At 39.8% G+C, this 22,970-nt stretch overlaps 1 protein-coding gene across 2 annotated transcripts in view; it reads left to right on the top strand.

The window, feature by feature from the left end:
• LOC120726753 (solute carrier family 66 member 2) overlaps positions 1-22,970 on the top strand; it is a 34,809-nt gene that overhangs the window by 9,668 nt on the left and 2,171 nt on the right. For both annotated transcript variants that reach the window (XM_040020655.1, XM_040020656.1), the window contains one exon: positions 6,222-6,438. In XM_040020655.1, coding sequence (XP_039876589.1) covers positions 6,222-6,438 — 217 coding nt within the window. The remainder of the gene's footprint in view (positions 1-6,221; positions 6,439-22,970) is intronic.

The following is a 22,970-nucleotide window of genomic DNA, read 5'->3' as shown; positions in this document are numbered from 1 at the left end:
CACACATTCCTACACAAATAGTGACAAGGTTGCTGCAAAATGACTGTCACCTGTACAGTGTTGCAGACTGAATAGAGTTGGAGAAAATGGACTGGTAATATTAACTAGGCAATTTTAGACTCCATGGCAAAACACAATATATATCTTAGTATTTCTATGAAGTCGGCGAAACACAAGCCGTTATGGGTTCTTTATGTTCCTTCTCAGTCATGTGGCTACACCCAGATGGTATACAATCCCAAATTCTTTTTTAAATTCAAGATTTTCTTTGATGTAAAAAAATAAATAAATAAATAATTAGTAAAAGTCCAAATGTAAAAAGGAGTCTCTTTTTGTAGCATTTTTCCCACAAAAAGAAAAGCGTCCCTGTGCTGATGTGGTGAAGAATTTAATAACTACAGTTATGTTATGTGATTATGTCACAATGATTCAGTGGTCCCATATCACAGAGATGTTGGCCTAATGATGTTATGGAGGTACATGGCAATACAAAAGATTTCCATTTCTTTCTATTGTCTGGGAATGGCTCATTGCTCATTTTGGTCCCATGGGGGTCTGCACCTGTATAGCTTCATTGGGTTTGGCAGCTTAGAATATATCACCTTATCCTGTAGGTGAAGTTATCCATTCCCTACAGGCAGGAAGGAGCTGAACTTTTAGACTGAATGTGGAGGAAGTTGCTGTGACTTGGCAGTGAAAGCCTATTAGTCACCGTGAAAAAGCTACCTGTCCAAATTTCAGAAAATGAAGCCCGCTGCGATCCAGGTTCAATTTCCCAGGTTGTTATAACCGTCTTTTATAATAATGTTCTCGCTTGTCCCACGGGTGCTTTTGAGTGACAGCCATTATTTCAACTACCCCCTTAGACTTTTCTGGGGCCTAACTGAAGCTGGCAGGAAACAGCCGGTAAACAAGCGATTGGAATCGCCAGCTCTGACCCGTGCCTTCCTACACATGTACCGCAACCCTGCGGGACTACAAACTGAGACATTCGGCCACCGCAGGGAGTCTATTGTGTGCAGCTTCAGTCTGTTCCCACACAATGCCACAACGGCTGCCACACAGCATGAGGATTAAAGAGGAAGGCAAGAATTCCCCCGGGCACGCAAGTGGCACAGCAAGAGAGGGTGTATGGTAGGGAATGGCCAAGGTACACTACAGTAATAAACATCCATTTGTGGTCGCTGTGAAGTGGGCCAACAGACTACTTTTAAAAAATGTTTGCTACTTTTCAGTGCTGAAGGCAAATAAGTCTCCAGAAATTGCACATGCATGATTGAAAGCTGATTACGAGGCAGCACCGACGTGAAGGAGCACATTCACTGAAATAGGAAGCTGAAATTGCACAACAGTTAAGATGCATGTCCCGGTCACAGTGTTTGCCTTTTATTTGCGAAGGTTAACAGTCTTCATTTGAAAGGTGTTGCAGAATCGGTGATCATGCAGTCAGGTTGCAAGATGGAAAAAATGAAGCTTTCATTTCATGCTAAGGCATGAAATGAAAGCCTCTCCAGCCCCCGGTTCATTACATCAGCGAAAACTGGGAGAGAAGTCAAGAAAAAGAAATCCTGTCGATACATTAGTGCTCACACATTTACATCGAGAAAGAGAACAAATGATGTTATGGCTCAAAAAGGTTAGGGTGCAGTATGAAATTACCTTTATTAATTAGCAGTTATTAATTAGTTAGTTATTAGTTAATTAATTAGTTATTAATTATCAGTGCAGCGTTCAGGTTTCTTTTTGTTTTTTTTAACTCGATTGTATAGGTAACAGTGAGGCTACACACTGCACTACTACTAAGTAGCAGAAGAGCTGATATAGGAGAGGCATTCCACTGCCTATTAATTACATCTATACATCCATTTTCTTAACTTGGTGTATCATGCAGTCTTTCACAGGACTAACAGAGAGCATCCACACTCATGTTCACATCTGTGGCTAATTTTGAATTACTAATGGTTATGTGATGCAATGCAAAATACTTTATTTATACTGTATTTGGAAAATTGTTTCTTACAGCAGCTGAATTTGACGTTTTTATTTTTATTATTATTATTATTTTCTCATTTGCACCTACGGTCAATTTAGAATCACCAATATGTCTAACCCCATGTATGACTTTGGACTGTGGGAGGCGAGAGTACCTGGAGAGAATCCACTCTGACACAGGAAGAGCATGCAAACTAAGCACTTTTTATTTTTCAATTTCCTGAATAAGATATATCCTGATATATCTGGAATCAAACAAAACCCCACCCTTGTTCTTTAGATTTTCTTGCAGGGAAGCCAGTTTTCCTCATAAAAGGTCAGGATTCTCCAAATACATGCTGATATACATCCTGCTGGTAAAGGATGTATATCGGGACATATACTCTTGATGGTTCCATTTCCAAACCATAAATGCAACTTATCACAACAGGAATGTATCTGAGTTGAACATGGACATTATACTTGGTTACAGACAACATTGAAAAGTAAATATTCCTGTCATAGTTCTTTGAGGTCTGCTTAAAGTCTGTTTGAAGTGCATATGCAGAGTTGGTGCATTTTGGTATAGTGTTTTATATATATATATATATATATATATATATAACATAAACTCAAACTCATTCAGTTAAAAGCATGATGGAAATTGCCAAAGTGAAGAATTTTACGACAAGGAGCAGGTGCATCTAGTACAGGTTAAACTGCTGCAAAAACCCACAGAGCTCAGCAGCCAGTGCAACAAATTCTAGATCTTTGGCTTTTCGTTAGCAGTTAGCATTAGCAGCACATGCTGCGTCTGATGTGAAAGGACCTTTATGCTGCGCACTGTGACTCACAGCAATGGTCCCGGGTCAGCCCTGACTTTGTGTTAAACTAATCCTAAAGTAATAATGGTTTTTCTAACCACTGACATACCACAACTTTATCCTTTCAACAGCTGCTGAAAGTTAGGTGACCTAGCTTCTATCGGATATTTATATAGAGATCCTCCAGCTTCAAACTGTATTACCCTTCAATAGAATAGAATAGAATAGAATTCAACTTTATTGTCATTGCACATGCACAGGTACAGGGCAACGAAATGCAGTTTGCATCCATCCAGAAGTGCTTTAGACCTGAAGCTCCATAAAGCACCCCTCCGACAGCCAAACCCATCTGTTCCCTGATTGGTCAATGTCATGTCAATCACAAATTTAACTATCCAATCAGATGAAAGGAAGAAAAATAGGGTCAAAATTCGTACTTGTAACTTGAAACTTGAGTGCAGAGTTTGACACTTATTTTTTGGCAAAGTCCACACACAAATCTTTTTTACGCATACACATCTTTTTTTTACACACACACAAATTCTTTTTACACATACAAATCCTGATTTACAAGTACAAAATATTTATGACCACAATTTGAGCCCATACTGGCACCCATTGTTTTCATTACCGGCAGTCACATGTGGTTCCTACCATATATTCAGTTTTGTACTTGGTGTGATGGCTTTAGCTCTAGATTGGTGTTGAACGATGTTTGATTGCCCTTCATCACTTCTGACTATATTTGGCTGTTATCACAGAGTGCCAGCCTGGTGCTGGCTGGCCCAGATTCATAGTCCTTTGGCTCAGCTGCAAGCAGGGCTTCACAACCACACCAGATATCTACGCCTGCAGTATAAACACTGCTTTAGAGCACACATAACAGCTGTCTGTGGGTATTCTTAATTAAACTCAGAACAGGAGTAAGTACATGCTCCAGTGTACCACTAAAAGCTCCACTTTCCTTTTGTTCAATACTATATTGTGTTACCATCTTGGATACTGATTTTTTTTTTTTCCATGGTAAAATCTTAGTGTGTGCTGGATTGGCAGGCTACGACCTGCTTTAAATGGCTCTTTGAGAATTCAATTACATTTGTTGTATTTGTTTAGCTTTGCTTTCAAAGAGATACAATTGAATTGGCTCAGTTTTAAAGAGCTGGGTTTCTGGCACAGTTTCGTAAATATATGTGGAAATGCCATCGAAATGTCAGAATCGGTTGCCATTAATTCTGTAATGAAACAACCATCCATTCACTCTTAAACTCAAATGTCATAAACATTCCCACTCTTTTACTTCAGATTTTATCAAGTCTGTGTGAAATTTAAAAAAAAAAGAAAACAAAGAAAGGGATTGTCCAATTCAGGCATTTAGCTAAACAATGGTTGGCATTTGGTATTGTTTTTTGTTTTTCTTCTGCAGTTCATAGGCTTTTCTCAGGAGGCCTATACAGGCCTATGCAGTTGGCCTTCGTGGAGCACTTAGATGTGCCACTTAGATAAGCAAAGCCTCATTTAGACATGATTAAGTAAATCAGCTCGATTACATTTGTTGCTTGTAGAAATTGCATTTGCGATGCAGCAGTGGGAGTTCAGCCATGATTGGACTTTCATGGTTAAAGCTTTCACTCTCCTAATTTTTTACTTGTGTTGTGGTTTCACTGCCTTAATACAATAACGATATATCGCATGTGTTTAGTCATCAAAGACTTTATAGGCAAAGTTGAATTAATGTCACCGTTTCCTTCAGTTAAAGTTGAGTCTTGGGCGATGAAGCCGGGAGACATAACAGTGTGATTAGTATTGGCTTGTTTGCTTATTACAGGAAGACAGTGCTGCTGTGATCAGATTCTTTACCTAATAATTACACACACAAGAATGCACATGAGAGGCACTGGGACTGATAACAGGGTTTAAATCATTCATCAGTGTCTCTATTCCCATTCATCCCATTACTACAACGGAAAAGAAACACAACCTCGGCTGACCGTCACACACTCCTTTCACAGTTTTTCACCACGTTCTCTCTTCCTCCCCCTCATCCACTCATCAAGACCACAAGTAAAATGTTTCTGTTTTACAAGAATCTTAATGAGAACTGATTCCAGTGGGGACCGGCTCAGACATTTGTTGCATGGTAACATGGTGTGTGTTCTGATTATGAGAAGGGAATTGTGACATATTAAATTTTGTAGTTATTTAATTAAATAAAAAATAACAGCAGTAGTTTGTTTGTTTTTATCAACTTGAGGCTTCAATAAATAAATAAATAAAAACAGAGAGGATTAGTAGATGATCCCTTGTCTCCAGTGCTGGAAAACAAGAAATTGGCACCACAAAATTGCCTTTGACTATTAAACGATGACTCGAACATCATTTCCAAATGGTAATAAGCATTTGGGATTTTAATTATGAATGTTAAAATTCTGCCCTACCTATAAGAAAAATACACCTTCTACACAAGAAATATTACAACTTAATGTGCAGATTACTAAAAGGTTTGCAGAGCTCACCCACTGAGGATGAAGCTTTTTTTTTAATTAAATTACAAGTTACAAGAACATTTACCCCAAATGCAACGATTTAATGACGTATTCTGGGGTACTGTTTTCAGAATTTTGGCAATAAAAAAATATCCTAACAGAGTAAATCCAACTGAATTCACCTGATTAGGGTCATGTATTTAAATTTCATTTAATTACATCAGATGAAAGTGTCTCCACAGTAAAAGAAGGCCATGTGTTCCTGGTTAGGGGCTAATTTAACTCCATCTGATTAGGTGTAGGTATTTTAACTCACCTGGTTAGGCTTAGGCACTTAGCAATTAGGATCAACCCAGTGGTTCCAGTGGTGACCATTGGTGGCATGGTGGTGCGGTGAACAGCATTTCCTGGTTAAATCACTGACTCGGGCCTTTTGCATGGAGTTTGCATTAATCTATATGTTGATGTGAGATAAATAATGAGCTTGAAGTGTACAGAATAAAGCACTGCATCAATGCATAGTTAAATGTGGCCAATAGTCTGAAGGACTTTGAGTATTCAGTAAAGCTGCATCAAAACATGGAGGATTGCTTATCACAGATCACTGTGAAGCCTGACGGTTGGTCAGTAGTGAACATTCCAGGAGCCAGTTATCTGGGAAACCATCGAATGTTTTTATTGGCCTGTCAAATATCAGTCACTGGTATCGTGTGTGCTCATTGGTTGCCAGCATAATTTTTTAAAATCGTAATCACATGAATTTACTGACTTTTTATAGTCTCTGGTTTTAACGGATGCATCTTAAGATTGGAAAAGCAGTATATAAATAAAAGTGCCTTCCATAGTTGGGATTAGACCATTAGGAACCATTTTTTTAAATGCATCTTTTTAGAAGAATGATTTTTAAACTCATTTCTGTGTCTCTCATGTTATGCACCTTTAGATTTTGACTGGAACTACTTCTGGTCATGGAGTCGTTTTGTGGACTATGTGCAGTGCGTGCTGGCCTTCACTCTGGTGGCAGCGTACATCACCTACCTCCTCCTGGACTCGGTTTTGTTCGTGGAGACTTTGGGATTCCTGGCAGTCTTCACCGAAGCAATGCTGGGTACACCGCAGCTCTACTGCAACTATCAGAACAAATCCACAGAAGGCATGAGGTACATCTGCCATTTTCATAAAGAATCCACTTTATGTATTCAGTCATGAGGGGATGCAATGGATAAAAACTTGGATCTTGAAAGCAGACTCAAAGCAAGCATTGTGGGAATATTTGGATTAGAAGAAAGGCAGATGAAAGCAGTACTGAACTCTTAGATCTTTTTCCCAATTGTATCAGCAATGACCTTCTAGAGCTCAGTCAAAGTGCTTGTGAAGATTTTATTAAGATTGGTATTCTCATATATACATCCCAGTGACTGAGCCCTACCAAAACACAAAGCAGACAGTTATTAGACGATACATATGTGCTCTGCTGTTTTGGCGTTGAGCTCAGATGACAAGTTGAGGTATCTCCACGTGTTTTTTAGTCAAATTCCTGAGCAAAAAGCTTTGTTTGTGGAGAAACCAAAGAGTATCTAACAGCATTTGGAGGGCTTGGAAGTCATTTTTTACCCTTACATTGCAATCTGGAGCCGCTACAATACTTGCAGCTCGTTTTATGAATGCTCACCATTCGAAATACTGTAACAAAAAATTATTACACCAGGCAGTGACTTTGAGCCACTGTAACACCCTTATTCTTTTCTTCTTCTGACGTTCTGTTGTAAATTTGCTGCTGTGTGTGAGATGATTATCCTGTTGCATGAGATGACCTCACATTTGACTCTAGAATACTTTGGTAGACAGAGGAGTAACTCAGGAGCTGCAAAAAAGCCCAAATCATCACACTTCCACCGCCGTGCTTGACAGTGGGTATGAGGTGTTTGCGCTGATGTGCTGTGTTTGGTTTTCGACAAACGTGCTACAGTGCATTATGGTCAGACATCTCCACTTTGATCTCGTCTATAAAAGGAACATTTTTCCAGATGTCTTGTAGTTTGTTCAGTGCAAATTTGGGGCGATTTATGTTTTTTAAAGATCTTTGTTACAAATAAGCTGCAACCATTAAAATTGTTCATGATATAATTAGCCTGTTGTTTAATTACTTGTTGCTTAGACATATAAAACAGCCAGCAAGAGTTTGTAAAACAAATGTACTTCAAAAATAGAAAAAAGGAATCAATCTTAAAAACTACTGAACCCATCAGTTGCTCAGCTGACACTGGTCTATTTATGTATGCAAGCCTGCAATTTTCAACAACACTGTCATCATGAAAGACACATTGATCCGGGCGGCTTTTTAAGCTTGTTATTGGTGGTGCAAATCTAAATGGAAAAAACATCCCAGAAGGTATGCAGTTCTCAGGAAAGCACCCTAATTGGCAGTTCCCGCTAGAGGGTCCCAAGAAATCTTTTGTCCAAAAATGCAGTATGACACTGTGAAAGTTAAGCCACGCCCCCATATTCAATTAACAGATGTGTCCTGCAGGGACCTGGGATTTTAACTGGATAACAAACATTTGACCCAAATGTTCTCACCACTAAAATTTCAAAAGTTCTGACATGGCGTAAAGGTTCAAATCTCTCATCTTAGAATGGAAACAAGGAACCTTACACACTGTATTCCTATTCATTTTAGTTGTTTATCAGACTGTATTAATGTTAGACTACAACCCCCCCCCAAAATCAGAAGATGGGAGATAATAAGACCCAAACTTAGAAAAGGATAGACTCAGTCTTCAGGCTTCTTAGAGAAGTTTGCCACTATAATCAACTTTAAATGCAGAATGGTTATTGGCCAACACGCTCTTATTTTCATCAACTACTTAGGTCTTCAGTGTAATTTATCTAGAGTCAGCCCAATGAAAATTAAAACCGATTTAGTCCTGTCCTCGATTAATGATACTGTCTTTGCCCTGTTAAATAATGTTTCTTTTGTGAGTGCCGCTTCCATCACAGACAGCTCTGTGGCTGTACAGCAGCACACCGTAATGATTCCAGATGATATTGTCGCACATGTGATCATTAACACTGACACATGCTTATTAAGTATCTCTGGCACCTGAAGTAAGAGCACGGCTCACAGCAACCGTGTGTTAATTCAGCCTGACAATTGGCTATCTGAAGTTTTGCCTGAGAATCAATATGGTAATGAAGTATTCTGTTTCCCCACGTCAGTTGCTAATGTGTCATTTAGGCTCATTAATGAAGATCTGCATCAAGCCTCAGGCTGTAATTAGAGACTGTGATATAATATTGATTTTTGAAAGCATATACAGTTTCAGAATTGGCCCTAGCAGCTCTCTGAGCTGTGGCCAAGCCCTGGTAACTGCTTTTTGGAATTGTATACTTTGTTACAGTAATTGCAGGCATGGATTTAAAAAGAACCCACAGAGAATCAATACGATTAAACTAGATTTAGATAGAGATGTTTAAGTTGCTAAAAGTACTTGGAAAGATTAAACTGATGATGTCCATATGAAAAGACCTGTTCATCTGAGATTGTTCACAGAACATGCAATAAAAAGCTTTCTCACAGTGTGTGTCCTGCCTTAGAGCAGAACCCCCTCACACACACACACACACACACACACACACACACACACACACACACACACACACACACACACACACACACACACACACACACATACCCTCCTCTCTGCTGGTTGACTTTCTGCGGCAGACAGATAACAGAGCTCCAGCAGGGCTGCCTGTCCACTTAACCGGCCATGACAGCTCCCACGCTGGGCCTTTCCATACCCTCTCTGTCCAATGCCTTATTTATTTTTGATTTCCTTATATTTTCTGCCCACCCGACACTCTCTTCACCACCAACATTGTCCTTTAAGCTCTCTACACTGTGTGATTGCTGAAGGACCCCACACTCAGTTGTTCTTATATTGCTAAATCTGGTGCATTTTGTGATTTTTGTGTGATTAGAAAGTGTTTCTTACTTGTTTGCTAGGTTCCTCTTCCCCTGACAAAGTTAGCTGTTTTCTACACAGGGGCGACCGTGGCTCAGGGGGGTTGGGAAGCGTATCTGTAACCGGAAGGTCGCCGGTTCGAACCCCGGGCTCTCTGTCCTGGTCGTTGTGTCCTTGGGCAAGACACTTTACCCTACTTGCCTACTGGTGTTGGCCAGAGGGGCCGATGGCGCGATATGGCAGCCTCGCTTCTGTCAGTCTACCCCAGGGCAGCTGTGGCTACAACTGTAGCTTGCCTCCACCAGTGTGTGAATGTGAGAGTGAATGAATAGTGGCATTGTAAAGCGCTTTGGGTGCCTTGAAAAGCGCTATATAAATCCAATCCATTATTATTATTATCATTACACTGCATTTCGACAAACCTGTAGGCAAAGGTTGTAAACATTATTTTGGGTCAGGGTAGGCATAATGGTATCTCTATGGTGCATTGGAGACTGTCTGTGCTCTCAGTTGTACTCTGTAAAATATATTTTAGATGCTCTAAAGGAATATGTTGGTTTTTGTGCTGATTTTATGACTGAGTTTCTTGTTCTGGCCTGTAGAAAAGAATTTTATTCTTCTGAAGTACTGACAGCACACAGAAATGTTTGTCATTGATGTTGATAGGAAGAACCATATATGCTGCTGTCAAAACAGGAGGAAAAAAATTTTGTGGGAAAATACATCATGATGGAATTACAGGCAAATAGCCAACAGCCGTTTTAATCATAGATTTAATCTGGCTCTACGACGTGTTCCACTATCTGTATTTACAAAAAGATTGCAATGGCAAGAAGTGGGAACTCTCTTTTACGCAGTCTTGTCATTGCAGTTGCTGATTTTTGTGACTCACCGTGTTGCTTATGAATTTCTAGGAGTTTCTTTCTCATCTTGATTCATTTAATTAAACTCGGCCCTATATGTTACACACTGTTATGGCCCGTCTAGGGGTGGCCAGACCACAACATAAGGGTGATCCATCCTCGTCAGACCCCGAGCAGCCACATCACACAATTGGTAAAGTTTAATAATGATTTATTTACAATATGTTGATTCATTAGGTTATTTGACACAAAAGAACTAGCTGGCTATAGCTTCAGGGTGGACCTAACGCCAAAACAACAAACAAAAGGAGCCTATCTCGAGGATTTACCAAACTTAACTGACCAAAAGAATCAAACTAAATGAAAGCAACTTGCCTCCCTAACGACGAAAAACAGGAGAAAACTATAATCAAACAAAAAGGCAGTCCACCCCTACATGCTCCTGTACTCCTGGTCTGCTGGTTGGAATGAGGTGAGGATGAATGACTGGCCGTCCATGGCGGTGTCATCATATGAGCCATCTCCAGCTGGTTAGCCAATCCGTATGATCCTTCTTCTGGATCCACCAATCACGGAGAGGTACCTGTACACTGAGATTTGCATATTAAACAGCATTACATCAGGAGTCGTAACACACATAGTCACGTGACAAAGAACATTTATTCTGAGCTCTGTACAGCCCAGCGAAGAAGTAAGTACACTCTTACTACTTCCTTAGGAATTAAGAGGGCAGATGCATGTTAACACAATGCTACAATCTCACCAGGAGTGGTTATCCAAGCAAAATGACTCCAAGATCACATCAGAGGGAAAAAAAACAAGTGCTATATCTTAGCATGTTAAATTTTAGGTTTATACCTTGTTAGATATCAGGTATGAGCTGTCAAACAAGTGACCAGTTCAGATGTTGTGGGTAGAAAGAAAGCCTAACTACAAAGGTACTGTAAACACTACTGTAAGCCGGAATAGCTAGACTTCTGAGATAAAGTAAATTTTGTTGTCTTATATTGTAGATTAATGCTTTCCAGTAAAACTAACCAAAGTCTCCCCCCCACCCATTGCAGCAGATGGCTGCCTTTCCCTTTGCCCTAGTTTTGCTCCAGGTTTCTTCCTGTTAAAAGGGAGTTATTCCTTCCCACTGTCACGATTCCCTATAAAGTGCCTGTACATAGGGAATGACGACTCTTACTTTGAGATTAATAAAATGGAACTGAATTAAACATCAGTTTCATTAGGTTAAAGTTTTTCACTTTAACCATATTACCTTGCCATGACAACAGATTCCTTTTTATTTTCTGCTGTGTACAGTCAGTTCAGTGAGTAATCGTATAGGATCTTTGTCGCTGCATCTACATCTAACTAACCACCATTATGTTTTCATGGGATCACAAGTTATTGAATAATTAACCGATTAAGGTAAATAGTAGGGGTGCAACAATACACAAAATTCACAGTTCGGTTCGATACTTTGGTGTCACGGTTCGATATTTTTTCGATACAAAAAAATGTTCATGCTTTTTTAATTTGTCATTTATTAAAATTATAAATATATATTTTAACTCAAACGTACAGTTTTTAAATTTAATGTTGCTGAAACAAGTAGTAATAAAAAATAATAATTCTATCTGATCGAGAAATCACTCATCTTTGGAAAAGAGAGTTTATTACAGAGAAATGTCTCTTTCCAAAATAAAAGCTATACTATACGCTTCTTCTGGGCTATATTCTCAGCAGCATATTAAACATATCAGGTCCCCATAAGGAGAATCACGTGCTAACGGCTGTCTAAATGACTCGGGTAAAGTTTGTAGCATGCGTGCTTGTTGTTTTTGTCTGCTTCCACTTGTCTTTGCACTAGGATGCTGTCGGAGTAAATGTGCAGTCATATTCGTTGTGTTCCCACTAGTGCTGTCACCGTTAATCTGAAATGACGTTAACGCCACAACACGGCAAATCTCCATTAACGAGCTACCGCGGATCGCCCCGTGCGTGGGGCTGGACGGGGTCAACACGTTAACGAGCAAACTGCACTAACGCACTAGTTCCCACCCATGTAATTGAGCATTGCGTGGCACATCCGACATACTGTTTTACTTTTGTCCATGACACACTTACCTTCAGGGTCATACGTCACATGAAAACCAAGATAGTTCCAAACGCCAGATCTGAATGAGGGTGGGGGAGGTTCAATTTGCTATGTTGCAAGGAGCTTAGCTTCTGTCTTGCTAGCTTGCGCTGCGCTCAGTGGATCTGCGCTCGACAGTGCAGCCTAGGCGGAGTAGTCGAGCGCAGATCCACTGAGCGCTCAACACAGACAGCATCGTCAGAAGAAAAGTTGATAAAATAAATTAAAAATGTTGTATTGTTCGATACATATGCGTACCGAACCGAAAGCACTGTATCGAACGGTTCAATATTGATACGAGTATCGTTGCACCCCTAGTAAATAGCAGACCACGTGTGGTCTGCTTTTGTGTAACTTTCAGGAATATTACAGAGATGAAAGGGCTGGAGCTGTTTCCAGGTGTTTCATTTTCATTTGGCAGATGTTCATCGGCATACAGTATATAATCCAAAAAAGTTTCAATACAAGTAAAAGGAAAGTCATCATTAGGCTGAAAAAACAAGAACAAATCGGAGAAAGTAATCTTGATCAAATCAACAAACTGGTACATTCTTAAAAAGAAATAATGCACAGGCAAACTCCATTACACGAAAAGGTCCAGAAACATTAAACTAAAGTGAAGAGCTAACGGAGTAAGAACGCTGGGGGAGGCAGGCATAACACTGTCAAAGTTTAGTATCAAGAGACACCTTCATGAATGTGTATGAACAGTGTTTAACTCGGTATCTGTCATTCCGTGTCAAATTAGAAAAACTGGAAAAGTTCCCACTGGATAAAATAACCTTTGCATTTTTAATAAAAAAGTAGAAGAAGCTACTTTCAGCGCTCCCTTATCTACAAGGACTCCATAATAGTTGGAGCAATCCTTCAAGAACCAAGTTTACATGGAAGACGGTGCCAACTTCTAATAATAATGTCAGTTTATGTGTTTAAATTTAAAGAAATCTATTAAAGATATATGCAGACAAATATTTTTTTCTCCATGAAGCTCAAACTCCAACCATATCTGTTAACCCATTCAATTACATTATATTTATATAGCACAAAATCACAACAATGATCTCCTGCAGGCACTTTATACTGGTATAAACACTACAACAATACAATTCCAAGCATCATAAGAAACGAAATCTCATTTTGACCATCGAGATCATGGAGTGTATCATAGTTTCAGTAACAACGCTGGCAGTATTTAACATCAGTGATGTAGAGTAAACAAAAAGCACTGGTGCCCAGGATGTTGTTCTCACTAGAGAAAACTTCAAAAAGTGCATTTTGGTAAACTTTCAAGGTTATATCACCATGTGGGAAACCAGATTATAGGATATGAAAGGTCTCTGCTTTTAGACCAGGCCATATGGCCATATATGATTCTTACTCTGTTAAAAGAATCTATTTATTTGAAAGTTTTACTAACACCAGAAATCAGTATAACTAATTGCTTGTTTGTGTGGGACCAATGGTTATATTAAAGCTTTTTCCACTATTTAGCAGAATTCAATTATTAGTATAAAATATAAACCTGCTAATAAATTAAGATCATATAGATTAAGCTATATGAAGCAGGGGGAAATTGTCAGTGATACAGTCTCATTAGTTCTCAAATGATAAACACAGTGTAGTCCCTGTATCTCTGTTATCCATAGAGTTAGTTCAAATATAGCCAAAAGAACTCCAGCCCCCAGTCTGTGAGAACATGAAGCTTCCTGTTAGTTCTGCTTTTTCTTTTGTTACCCTACTGCACAGTCTGAAGGTAAATCTTCCTCAAAAGGAGGACATTGTCATTTCCAGTCCTGTTTATTGTTTGTCCTCTCCTTCCCGTGAGCACAACCTGTTGAGTCTGGCAGGCTGTTGCTAGGTTACTTACCTCAGCCAACAATCAAGGTGTGTGTGTGTGTGTGTGTGTGTGTGTGTGTGTGTGTGTGTGTGTGTGTGTGTGTGTGTGTGTGTGTGTGTGTGGTGATATGAAGCAAAAATCTATAAAGGAAGGATGTTGTGTTTTCCATTTACAATTTTCAAGGTTAGAACTCGGCTGCAGTGTTACTATCAGGTTTGTTCTTGTGTTCGGGGTATGTGTAGTTAAGAGGAAGTGAGAAATGCACACATGTAAACAAGAGAACTACTTTCTGTAAGTGCCTGGAACTAAAAAGGAAAAAAAAACATGTCCACATGGTAAAGGATAATGCTGACTTCCTCTCAATTAATGGCCCAGGCAGCAAGCTCCCACTCTGACTGTAGGTATATTTTAAGTTACACCACTTTCTAGTATTTATATATTCAGACTCACAGTAGTGCATGTCTCCACACTCCCCAGTAGGCAGTGGGTGGAGTTGAAGCGGGGTAGATATTGCTATGAATCATTTCAGATGTACTCAGCGTGTAGACATACACCATCGCTGCACCAGACAGGAGGTAGCAAAGCTGTTTTGTTATTGTTGTTGTTGTTGTTGTTGTTGTTTTTAATCATGAAGGGAACTCAGGAAGACATGGCTCATGTCCATGAAGACTAGGGATGGGTACCGGTGTCCGGTGCCATGATGGCACCGGTTCTGACATAAACGGTAGTAACCAGACCGAAAAGCAGCGCACATTTCGGTGCTTTATTTCGGTGCTTTTTTTTCCTGAGCTGTGATACACTTCTAGCCAATAATTTTACGTTTCCGAGGATAGTAGGCGGGTCCAGGTACGTACGTTCTTTTAGAGCAGAGCTACAGATTAAAAATGCCCAAGGCCAAGCGGTCAAAAGTCTGGCTGTACTTCACAGCAAAATATGCAAACTCAGCAGCCTGCAACAAGTGCTTTAAGGTGATACTGTGATACTGTCAAAGGAGGTAACACCTCAAATCTGATGAAACACCTGGCGACGCATAGCGTTTTTTTTAAAAGCCCAGAAATGCGCCGTATGATAGCTTGCTGCGAGACCTCACACCAAGCACATCTACTGTGCGTGGGTTGCCTGTTATCGAACCCGGAGTTAGCAATATCCCCCAAAAACACGAAGAGGAGAGTCCTGGCCCCTAGCCCTGCCAGTGTAGCAGAAATGATGACGGATGATGATGGCAGCAGCAGCCGTTCTTCTCTGTGTGAGTAGCTTAATGTTGTTCGTGTGTAATTTACGTTGAGTAGGCTAACCACGTTATTACATTAATGCATGTAAGGTGAACTAGCAAACATCATCATAGCTACATGCGGCTGTCTTCTTGTTTGATGGCAGATATTCCCTTCACCCTGGCCAAAAAGGCTAAAATGACCAAAGAAAAAGTGGAAAACAGTTAAACATGAGAGGTTTAGGACAAAGTTTGTGTTTTTTCCATTGATTAAGCACGGCTCCCAGCCAAGAGTGATACCATATATGCCCCATAGCTGCAGAAAAGGCTAACATTGTTATCTTTTTACAAAAAAACAGCTGAACATGAGAGGTTTTTGGACCAATTTTGTGTTCTCCATTCTTTAAGCACCGGTTTGAGCACCGTTTGAACACCGGCACCGTTTCAAAAGTACCGATTTGGCACCGGTATCGGATAAAACCTAAACGATACCCAACCCTAATGAAGACAGATCTGAAACCATGTTAGTTATCTGTTTATTTACCCTCAGGTGTTATATTAACCTCATCAATCATAATCGTATACATAACCCAGTATACATAACTTTAAGTTAAATGTCATTCTTTTAATTCGAATGCTAAACCAAATTTGTCATTGGCAGCCTCCAGTAGTTATGATTTTTTTTTTTTTTTTTATCATAAGGATAAAGTGAATGCTCCCCATCATCTTCGTCAGCCTCGGCTTTTATCAGCGAACGTTTATACTTCTTATTCCCTCCTGCAGCCAGCTGCTATTTGCTAAAACTGAAAATTTCACTCTGACTGGGTTTTTTTGTTTGTTTGTTTTTGGCGTTTCTGGCGACCTCTCCAGGGTCCAGGACCCTGAAAAGGATAAGCGGAAGAGAATGGCTGGATAGTTATTCTTTTATTCATTGTACTCTAGAATTTATAACCATTTATTTTTTTTATTTATAATATAAAACACAGTGTTCAGTTCTTATTAGTGTTCTCGGAAAGTGGAGTATTTGCTTACATAATATACATAATTGGCTTTTTAATCCATTTTCTGACATTTAATTCTAGAAAGTGACAGAAGATATGTTAATACGAGTTTAAGTGCTGCTTAATAGATCATTTAGATGTTTTCTTGAATCATGTGGGTGCCACTGGTCTTGGAACCAAGTGAAACTATCTCAGCCAGTCTACAATAAATATTTGTGAAGGCAGATACTTTAAGGAGGACATTAGGCCGGATTAAAGGGGTGTTTGTGGCATGTGTATCCTGTGTTTTGAGGGGGGCTGTGGTAACAGTTTTCAAGCTGCTGCTATTATTAGATGGTACATACTGATGCTGACCAGCCCACCATTAAACAAATAAAACACAACAACACATACAGGCTCACACAAACACAAAACACAGAAATGGGACATCCAGACAGCCAACTGCAGCCTTATAAGGTTTGTGATTTTGAGCTGCATCCCAGTATGCTAGATAACGGTGCCAGAGCCTTATTTAGCCTGCAGGCTGCTGTCTGCACACACTGCCACGTGCCTTGGGTAGATCTGAACTGACTGCTGATGCAGCCAGGCCATCACCTGTGGTCTGGTGCATGGCACCGCTTGTGTGTAGCAGGGCTGTCAGGCAGAGCTTCGGATCACCGCAGCTGGAGGATCCTCAGATCATTCGTCCAACACGAAATCTCTCCATCTGATCCATCACTCGGGGTCCTGCTTTCTCTTTCTTAGATGATTAAATGATAATGGGATTGTTTCTTTTCAATCCTTCAGGGTTACAGCTCTTTTGAGAATGAACTGTTGATCTAAAGTCATATTTTTGTAAATAAATGTATGAATGAACAACCAGACAGCGAAGACCACAAAGAACAGCAAAATGATACAATCTTGAGCATCGTTATTTAAAGAAAATTAGTAAATTAGTAGTTAGTTGTGTAAAATGGTATGCGGGCCTTCATAAACCATCTTCTGATTGAATTTTGTCTTTAATGGCACTTAAATATCAGCAGATAGTCTAATCTTTGCTTTTAATAATAATAATGGATTGCATTTATATAGCGCTGTTCAAGACCCTCAAAGCGCTTTATAATTCTGCTATTCATTCACTCTCACATTCACACACTGGTGGAGGCAAGCTACAGTTGTAGCCACAGCTGCCCTGTGATAGAACTTGGCATATTTGCTCGACTCAGCATTTAAGTTGAATAGAAATAGTATTTTCTTAATGTTTGGATTAAAACTTGATGGAATGACCCCACTGTTTTTGTTTTGTCTTGTAAAAATGCAAAAGTTCAAAGTTCAGCTGAGAGAAGTACCGGGCCTTCACAGTATAACTTTGTAAGAGTGAGTCAATATAGAATCCAAATGACAAATCTCATAGGCCTAGCTGTACATCTGTAAGCCACTTGGCAACCCGCCATCGGAAAAGCACCTCCTGTAATGCTACAGCTCTGTTGTCACTGCTGCTCTGTTCATCATAGTCAATTTGTTAATGGTGTTTTGCCTCCAGGTTTCCACAGTTTCATATCCTTGCCTTATGCTTTTTACAAATTTGTGCCAGACAGTGAATTGAAATTACATTGTGTGAGTGAAGCACAAAAAAGAAATGTGCTAAAAAACCAACTAAAAATAGATGGACAACAGATCCTCTGTTTTAACATAAACCTTATAACTTTATACTAGTTTACTGTATACATCATATTGTGGAACTGAAATATGCTTTTCTGATTAGCTGTTGATGTCAGCACGCTGTGCTCTGGGCTGAAATGGCAGAAGTGGAGAACTACTGTGGCGCTGAACCAGACAGTTTCTACCCTGGCCTCTGCATGTGCTGGGTTTGTGCTTTGTCCCAAGAAATGGCAAATAGCACAGCTGAGGTTGAAGCGTGTGCCTGATTTATTTATAGGCTTTTTAAACAAAGATGAATGAATTGGCACAGAACTGCTAGCATTGTAAAACTGCGTTTTAGAAAAACACACTTTCATTGACAAGGAAAGATAAATCAAGTTTTGTCCATTGGAAGGCAGTGGAAGTTTGTCTTAAATGTGACTCTCAGTATAAACAAATAAAACAGTAAAAAAAATTCTGAGAAAAGTCAGAATTATGACTTTAATCTCAGAATAATGACTTTTTCCTCAGAATTATTTTTTCTCAGAATTCTGAGAAAAAATAAGCTGTAGAAAAACTTGATGCTTTTCTACAGCTTATAACTACTCTGTTTACAGTCTTTGCTGGTTTTATTGGTGCACCATGTTGAAAATGGATACAAATAAACAGACAGTTTGTACTTAGCCAGTGTTACCATACCATGCATCTAGAACCCAGCGTAGAAACTGTGTGGTCAGTGCAGCTTATACTTCTCCACTGCTGCCATTTGAGCCCAGAGCTCAGTTGGCACTCTCCGTCCCTCATTTGTCTCAGAGAAGGTGACAGATAAGTAGCCAGGCACCCTCTCCCCACAGCCCTGCCTTTGCCACGTCTTATTAGGGAACCACCAAAGGAACTGGTCAAACAAGAATCCTCCCTCTCTTATCTTTACATCCAGATTCAGCACCATAACTAAGACAGCAGCCACTGAGGGAGGTGTGGGTGGTGGGGTTTTTTGGGGGATGTTTGGAGGGGGTTGTTTTCACAGTGCTAACAAGCTCCTCGTGGAGAAAGAGCGGTGTGAGGACAGCAGGTATAGGGAATGCAAATACAAACGGGTATAGAGAGTTGATGGGAGGCTGAATGGATGAGGAGAGAGACATGCTTAAAAAAATGGAGGAAAAAGATGCCAGTGCAAACATTTTGAAAAGATTCAGGGAAGGAGCTGGAGAAATGTTAGAAAGGAGTGTAAGAAAAATGACAAAATCTGCAACAAAAAACCAACAAAAAAATCGTCTTAAAAATACATAAGTCTAAGGTGAGGTTGGGGATATAAATAATGCAAGAAGGGATTTGGCTCCAAAGCTTTGCCCCAGTGTGGCTAAAGTGCACACAGTTGGGGTGACAAGCCACTCCTCCACCCCATTCCCTTTTACATTTGTTAAGCGGCTTATAGAAAGGCAGGAAATCTGCTAACACAACGATTCATTGTTTCTTCTTTATCTTCATATCACCATGATTCACCTGCTGCAGTAATCAAAGCATCACACTGCGACATGTTTAATCAGGATGCTCTATCAGAGGATCCGCGGGGCACTGGGAACCGCAACTAAATGTACTTTACTTTCTTAGTGTAACATTCATATCAGACGGTGAAATATGCCCTGAACATCAGCCACAGGTCAAATGTTTCTGGGTTTTTTCATAACGTTCACAGTAAGAACACTGCACTTTATTGCCGTTGTGTAACCTAATGAAGACCGTATTTTATAAAATCAGCATCGTGTTGAATTCAGTAAGACTAATGCGGTGAAAGTGTTTTGTTGAGATCACAGACGACTAAGACAGAGTTGTTTTCCCTGGACTGTGGAAAGGTGTAACCAGTTTAGTGTACAACACATCAAAGCTGCTTCAAGGTTTGACATCTTGTACATACCTTTTTTGTAATGAGTTATCTATTCTGCCCATTTTCACCCAGAGAAATGCCCTCACTGGATATTTTGTCTTTTTCAGACCACTCTCTGTAAACCTTTGAAATGGTTAAATATATGAATCCCATACAGGACAACAAAGACATAGATTTAGTGTCTGCTTTCCAGAATATCAATAAAAAGTTTTTCAGAATTATAGCTATTATTTGATTAACAAAAATAAAAGCTGGTCAACACTTAAGTTTAATGGTTCTCAGTTCTAGAATATGTGAACACTGATTCTAGGGGAACGATGTCACAGAATTTTTTAACATTGATGGAAACACACTGTGTCCTGGCATTACACACTGAAGGCCAGTTTGGCTCGGTCTGATTCAGCTCAGTAGGTGACATTGATTGAATGCTCATTGGTAATCACATTCATTGCCTAGCAGTGTCAGGGAAGAAGAAAACCTGATTAGCTTTTACAAGTTGATAAAAGTAAAGGCAAGCAGCCTAATGAGTCACAGTCAGGAACTGAGTTCCAGCCATCAATCCATCCTGATGCTTAACTGGGTCTGGATCGCAGGGAAGCAGTCTAAGCGGGAGCATCCTTAGTCCCTCTGCCTAACCGGTCCTCCAAGAGGGACACAAGCTGCCCAAGAAAGAAGGAAAAAGAGCGTTATCTGTCCAGCATGTGCTCTGTGTGTCCCGGAGCCACTTCTGGTAGAGAGCGATCCAGGACAGTCACCTAGAGGCTTTCTAGTCTGATGTCCAAACATTAATTTGGTCACTACCCAGATGAGGGCACAAATGTGAAAAGCAAAAAGGTAGTGCACTACAGATCAAATACAAGGCTAATACCACAAAAGGAAATGCTTTCTTCTACTTTTTCACAGTTTTTAAATCTCAGATAAACATATCTCCAGACCCGGGCAATAAAACTCATATCCAGCAGTATCTCACAGAGTCAGATACCACTGGATATATACCAGCCCTTCAAATTCAGGGTAGCAGTTGCCTCAGTGGCAGAAAAAAAGATATCTGCAAAGCTCATTCAAATAGTGCTGACCAACCAAGCTAACACGCTTGAGTGAAAGGATTTCAGATATCGCAGCATGTGTTCACATTGTTGTAGGCTGGTAGCTTTAGGAGGCTCATCTGACAAGTCCTCCTTCTGTACGTCTATGAGTGGATTGTGGGCACATTGCTGGTTCAGTCCTTTCTTTGTCTGCATTGCCTGTGTGTATTTCTGCCTCAAACAAATAATACAAAAAAAAAATGCAACAAGCAAACTATAAACAGATTCGAGTGTACCTGAGCTCTGCAGAAGGCGATGGATTTGTTGATGCTGTCATAAAAGAGAGCGGGAAACACCCATAACCACCAAGCCAAACTTTTCAGAGAGCTTTACAAGCATTTTTGAACTGATGTCCTCGCATTACTTGATACACAGCTGTACATTGTGTTTTTCTATCTTGGGAGAGGATAACATGTATGAGAAAGTGTGTTTTCAGACCCCAGGCCTTTGTTCTTTTTTTGCTGACTCTTGTTTGGCTTCCCTTTCCATCTCATTAGTTGAGTTCACAGTGCTTTCCAGTGCCAGTGAGAGGATGATGATTATGCTTAGAGGAACTTTGGCTCTTCCAAGTCACGTGGGCGCTCATCTCCAGTCACTTGTAGAGCGATAACTGCATAATTCATGCCTGGATTGTCTCACGTGCACCCTGTGAACAGCTCGGTATGAACCGGAAGCAGAATTTTATAGTTAGAAATGTGCCACAGGATGCAAAGTTAATAAGAAGCATGCAACCTGAAGAGATTCATTACTTCAATTTCCCCTGGTACTTATTGTGTCATATTTCCTATTTCTTTCCTGCCTGCATCTCTCAGACCTCATGTCCTGCTGTCATTAACATGTGGTTTTGGTGACCAAATGGAGTAAAAAAAAAAATCAGTCCAAATAGAAATGAAGCCAGGATGCGTTAAAGGTCTGGTCAAAATGCTAATGTGGAAGTTGATGTGCGGACAGACCCTAAGTGTTCAATATGAGAACAAATTATTCCATCAGTAATTTGGTTTACTCTGTAACAGCAGTCTACAACTCATTAATACTGAACAGTTTCATTTTGCACATATTCTTCAGGATTCTATTTTTATTTCCTAATGACATTTTTTGCCATTGTTGTTTTTGCAACAACCATGTTGATGCAATAACAGTATTATGGAAAAAAAAGTCTCTCATTTCTTTATTCTTTCTTTGGATGATGGGAAATGGGTGCAGCTATTTACTGAAATATGTGCAACAATATATGGAAATACAGCATAGAAGGCAAAAAGAGAGTTTATACAATTCTAATGAGCCTAAACGTCAATATTTGGTATGACCGTCGTCATTCCTCAACACAGACTGAACTGTTTTATTAATTTACGTAGTCTTCTGGAATAGTTCTCCAGGCTTTTTGAAATACATTGAAAGTTTTCCTTCGGATGTAGATTATTCCAATCTCTGTCAAGATGATCCCACACTGCTATTGGGGTCCAGGCTCTGGGGGATGAGAGTCCATGACCGATAGTGTTCAATTTTGAGTTATTATATCCGGGTATGTTTTTAGTGCACTGGCAGTATGTTTGGGATCATTGTCATGCTTAAAAACCAAAGCCTTTGCTAATCAGATACTTTCCAGATGATATTAATTGGTGGATCAATCTCTGGTAGTACTTTTATGCATTTCTAATTCCATCAATTCTGATAAGATTGTCAACACTATTGGCAGAAAAACAGCCCAAACCATGACAGAGCCTCTACCGTGCTCTACAGATGTCTTTAGGCACTGTTATACCTCCCTCCTGATATCCTCTGTACATACCTGCTCCCACCGATTTTCAGTGCAGTTCTTGTGTAGTTTGGCATACCTCAGCATTTTCTGTTTCCCTTTCTTAAGAGAATAGTCACTAACAGCATTTCTGATGCAGCACCCCTAGACACCTAGCCTGTTACTAATCGCTTTGCTTTTATTGAGAATTACCGCGACACGACTTTTAAAGTCTATTAATCATGTTTTAAATAGGAAGTAATGTACTAACCAACTTATACTAAAAAGAAAAACTGAAGACACGAACGACAAAGCTCTACAACACTGTTGTCATGTTGTCAGAAGTGCTTGTTGGAAAAATAA

This window comes from Simochromis diagramma, unplaced genomic scaffold (genome assembly GCF_900408965.1).
Source record: "Simochromis diagramma unplaced genomic scaffold, fSimDia1.1 OVJJ01000753.1, whole genome shotgun sequence".
Taxonomy (NCBI): Eukaryota; Metazoa; Chordata; class Actinopteri; order Cichliformes; family Cichlidae; genus Simochromis; species Simochromis diagramma.
The sequence above is the reverse complement of the archived record's forward strand: the minus strand, read 5'-3'. Positions and strand labels throughout refer to the sequence as shown.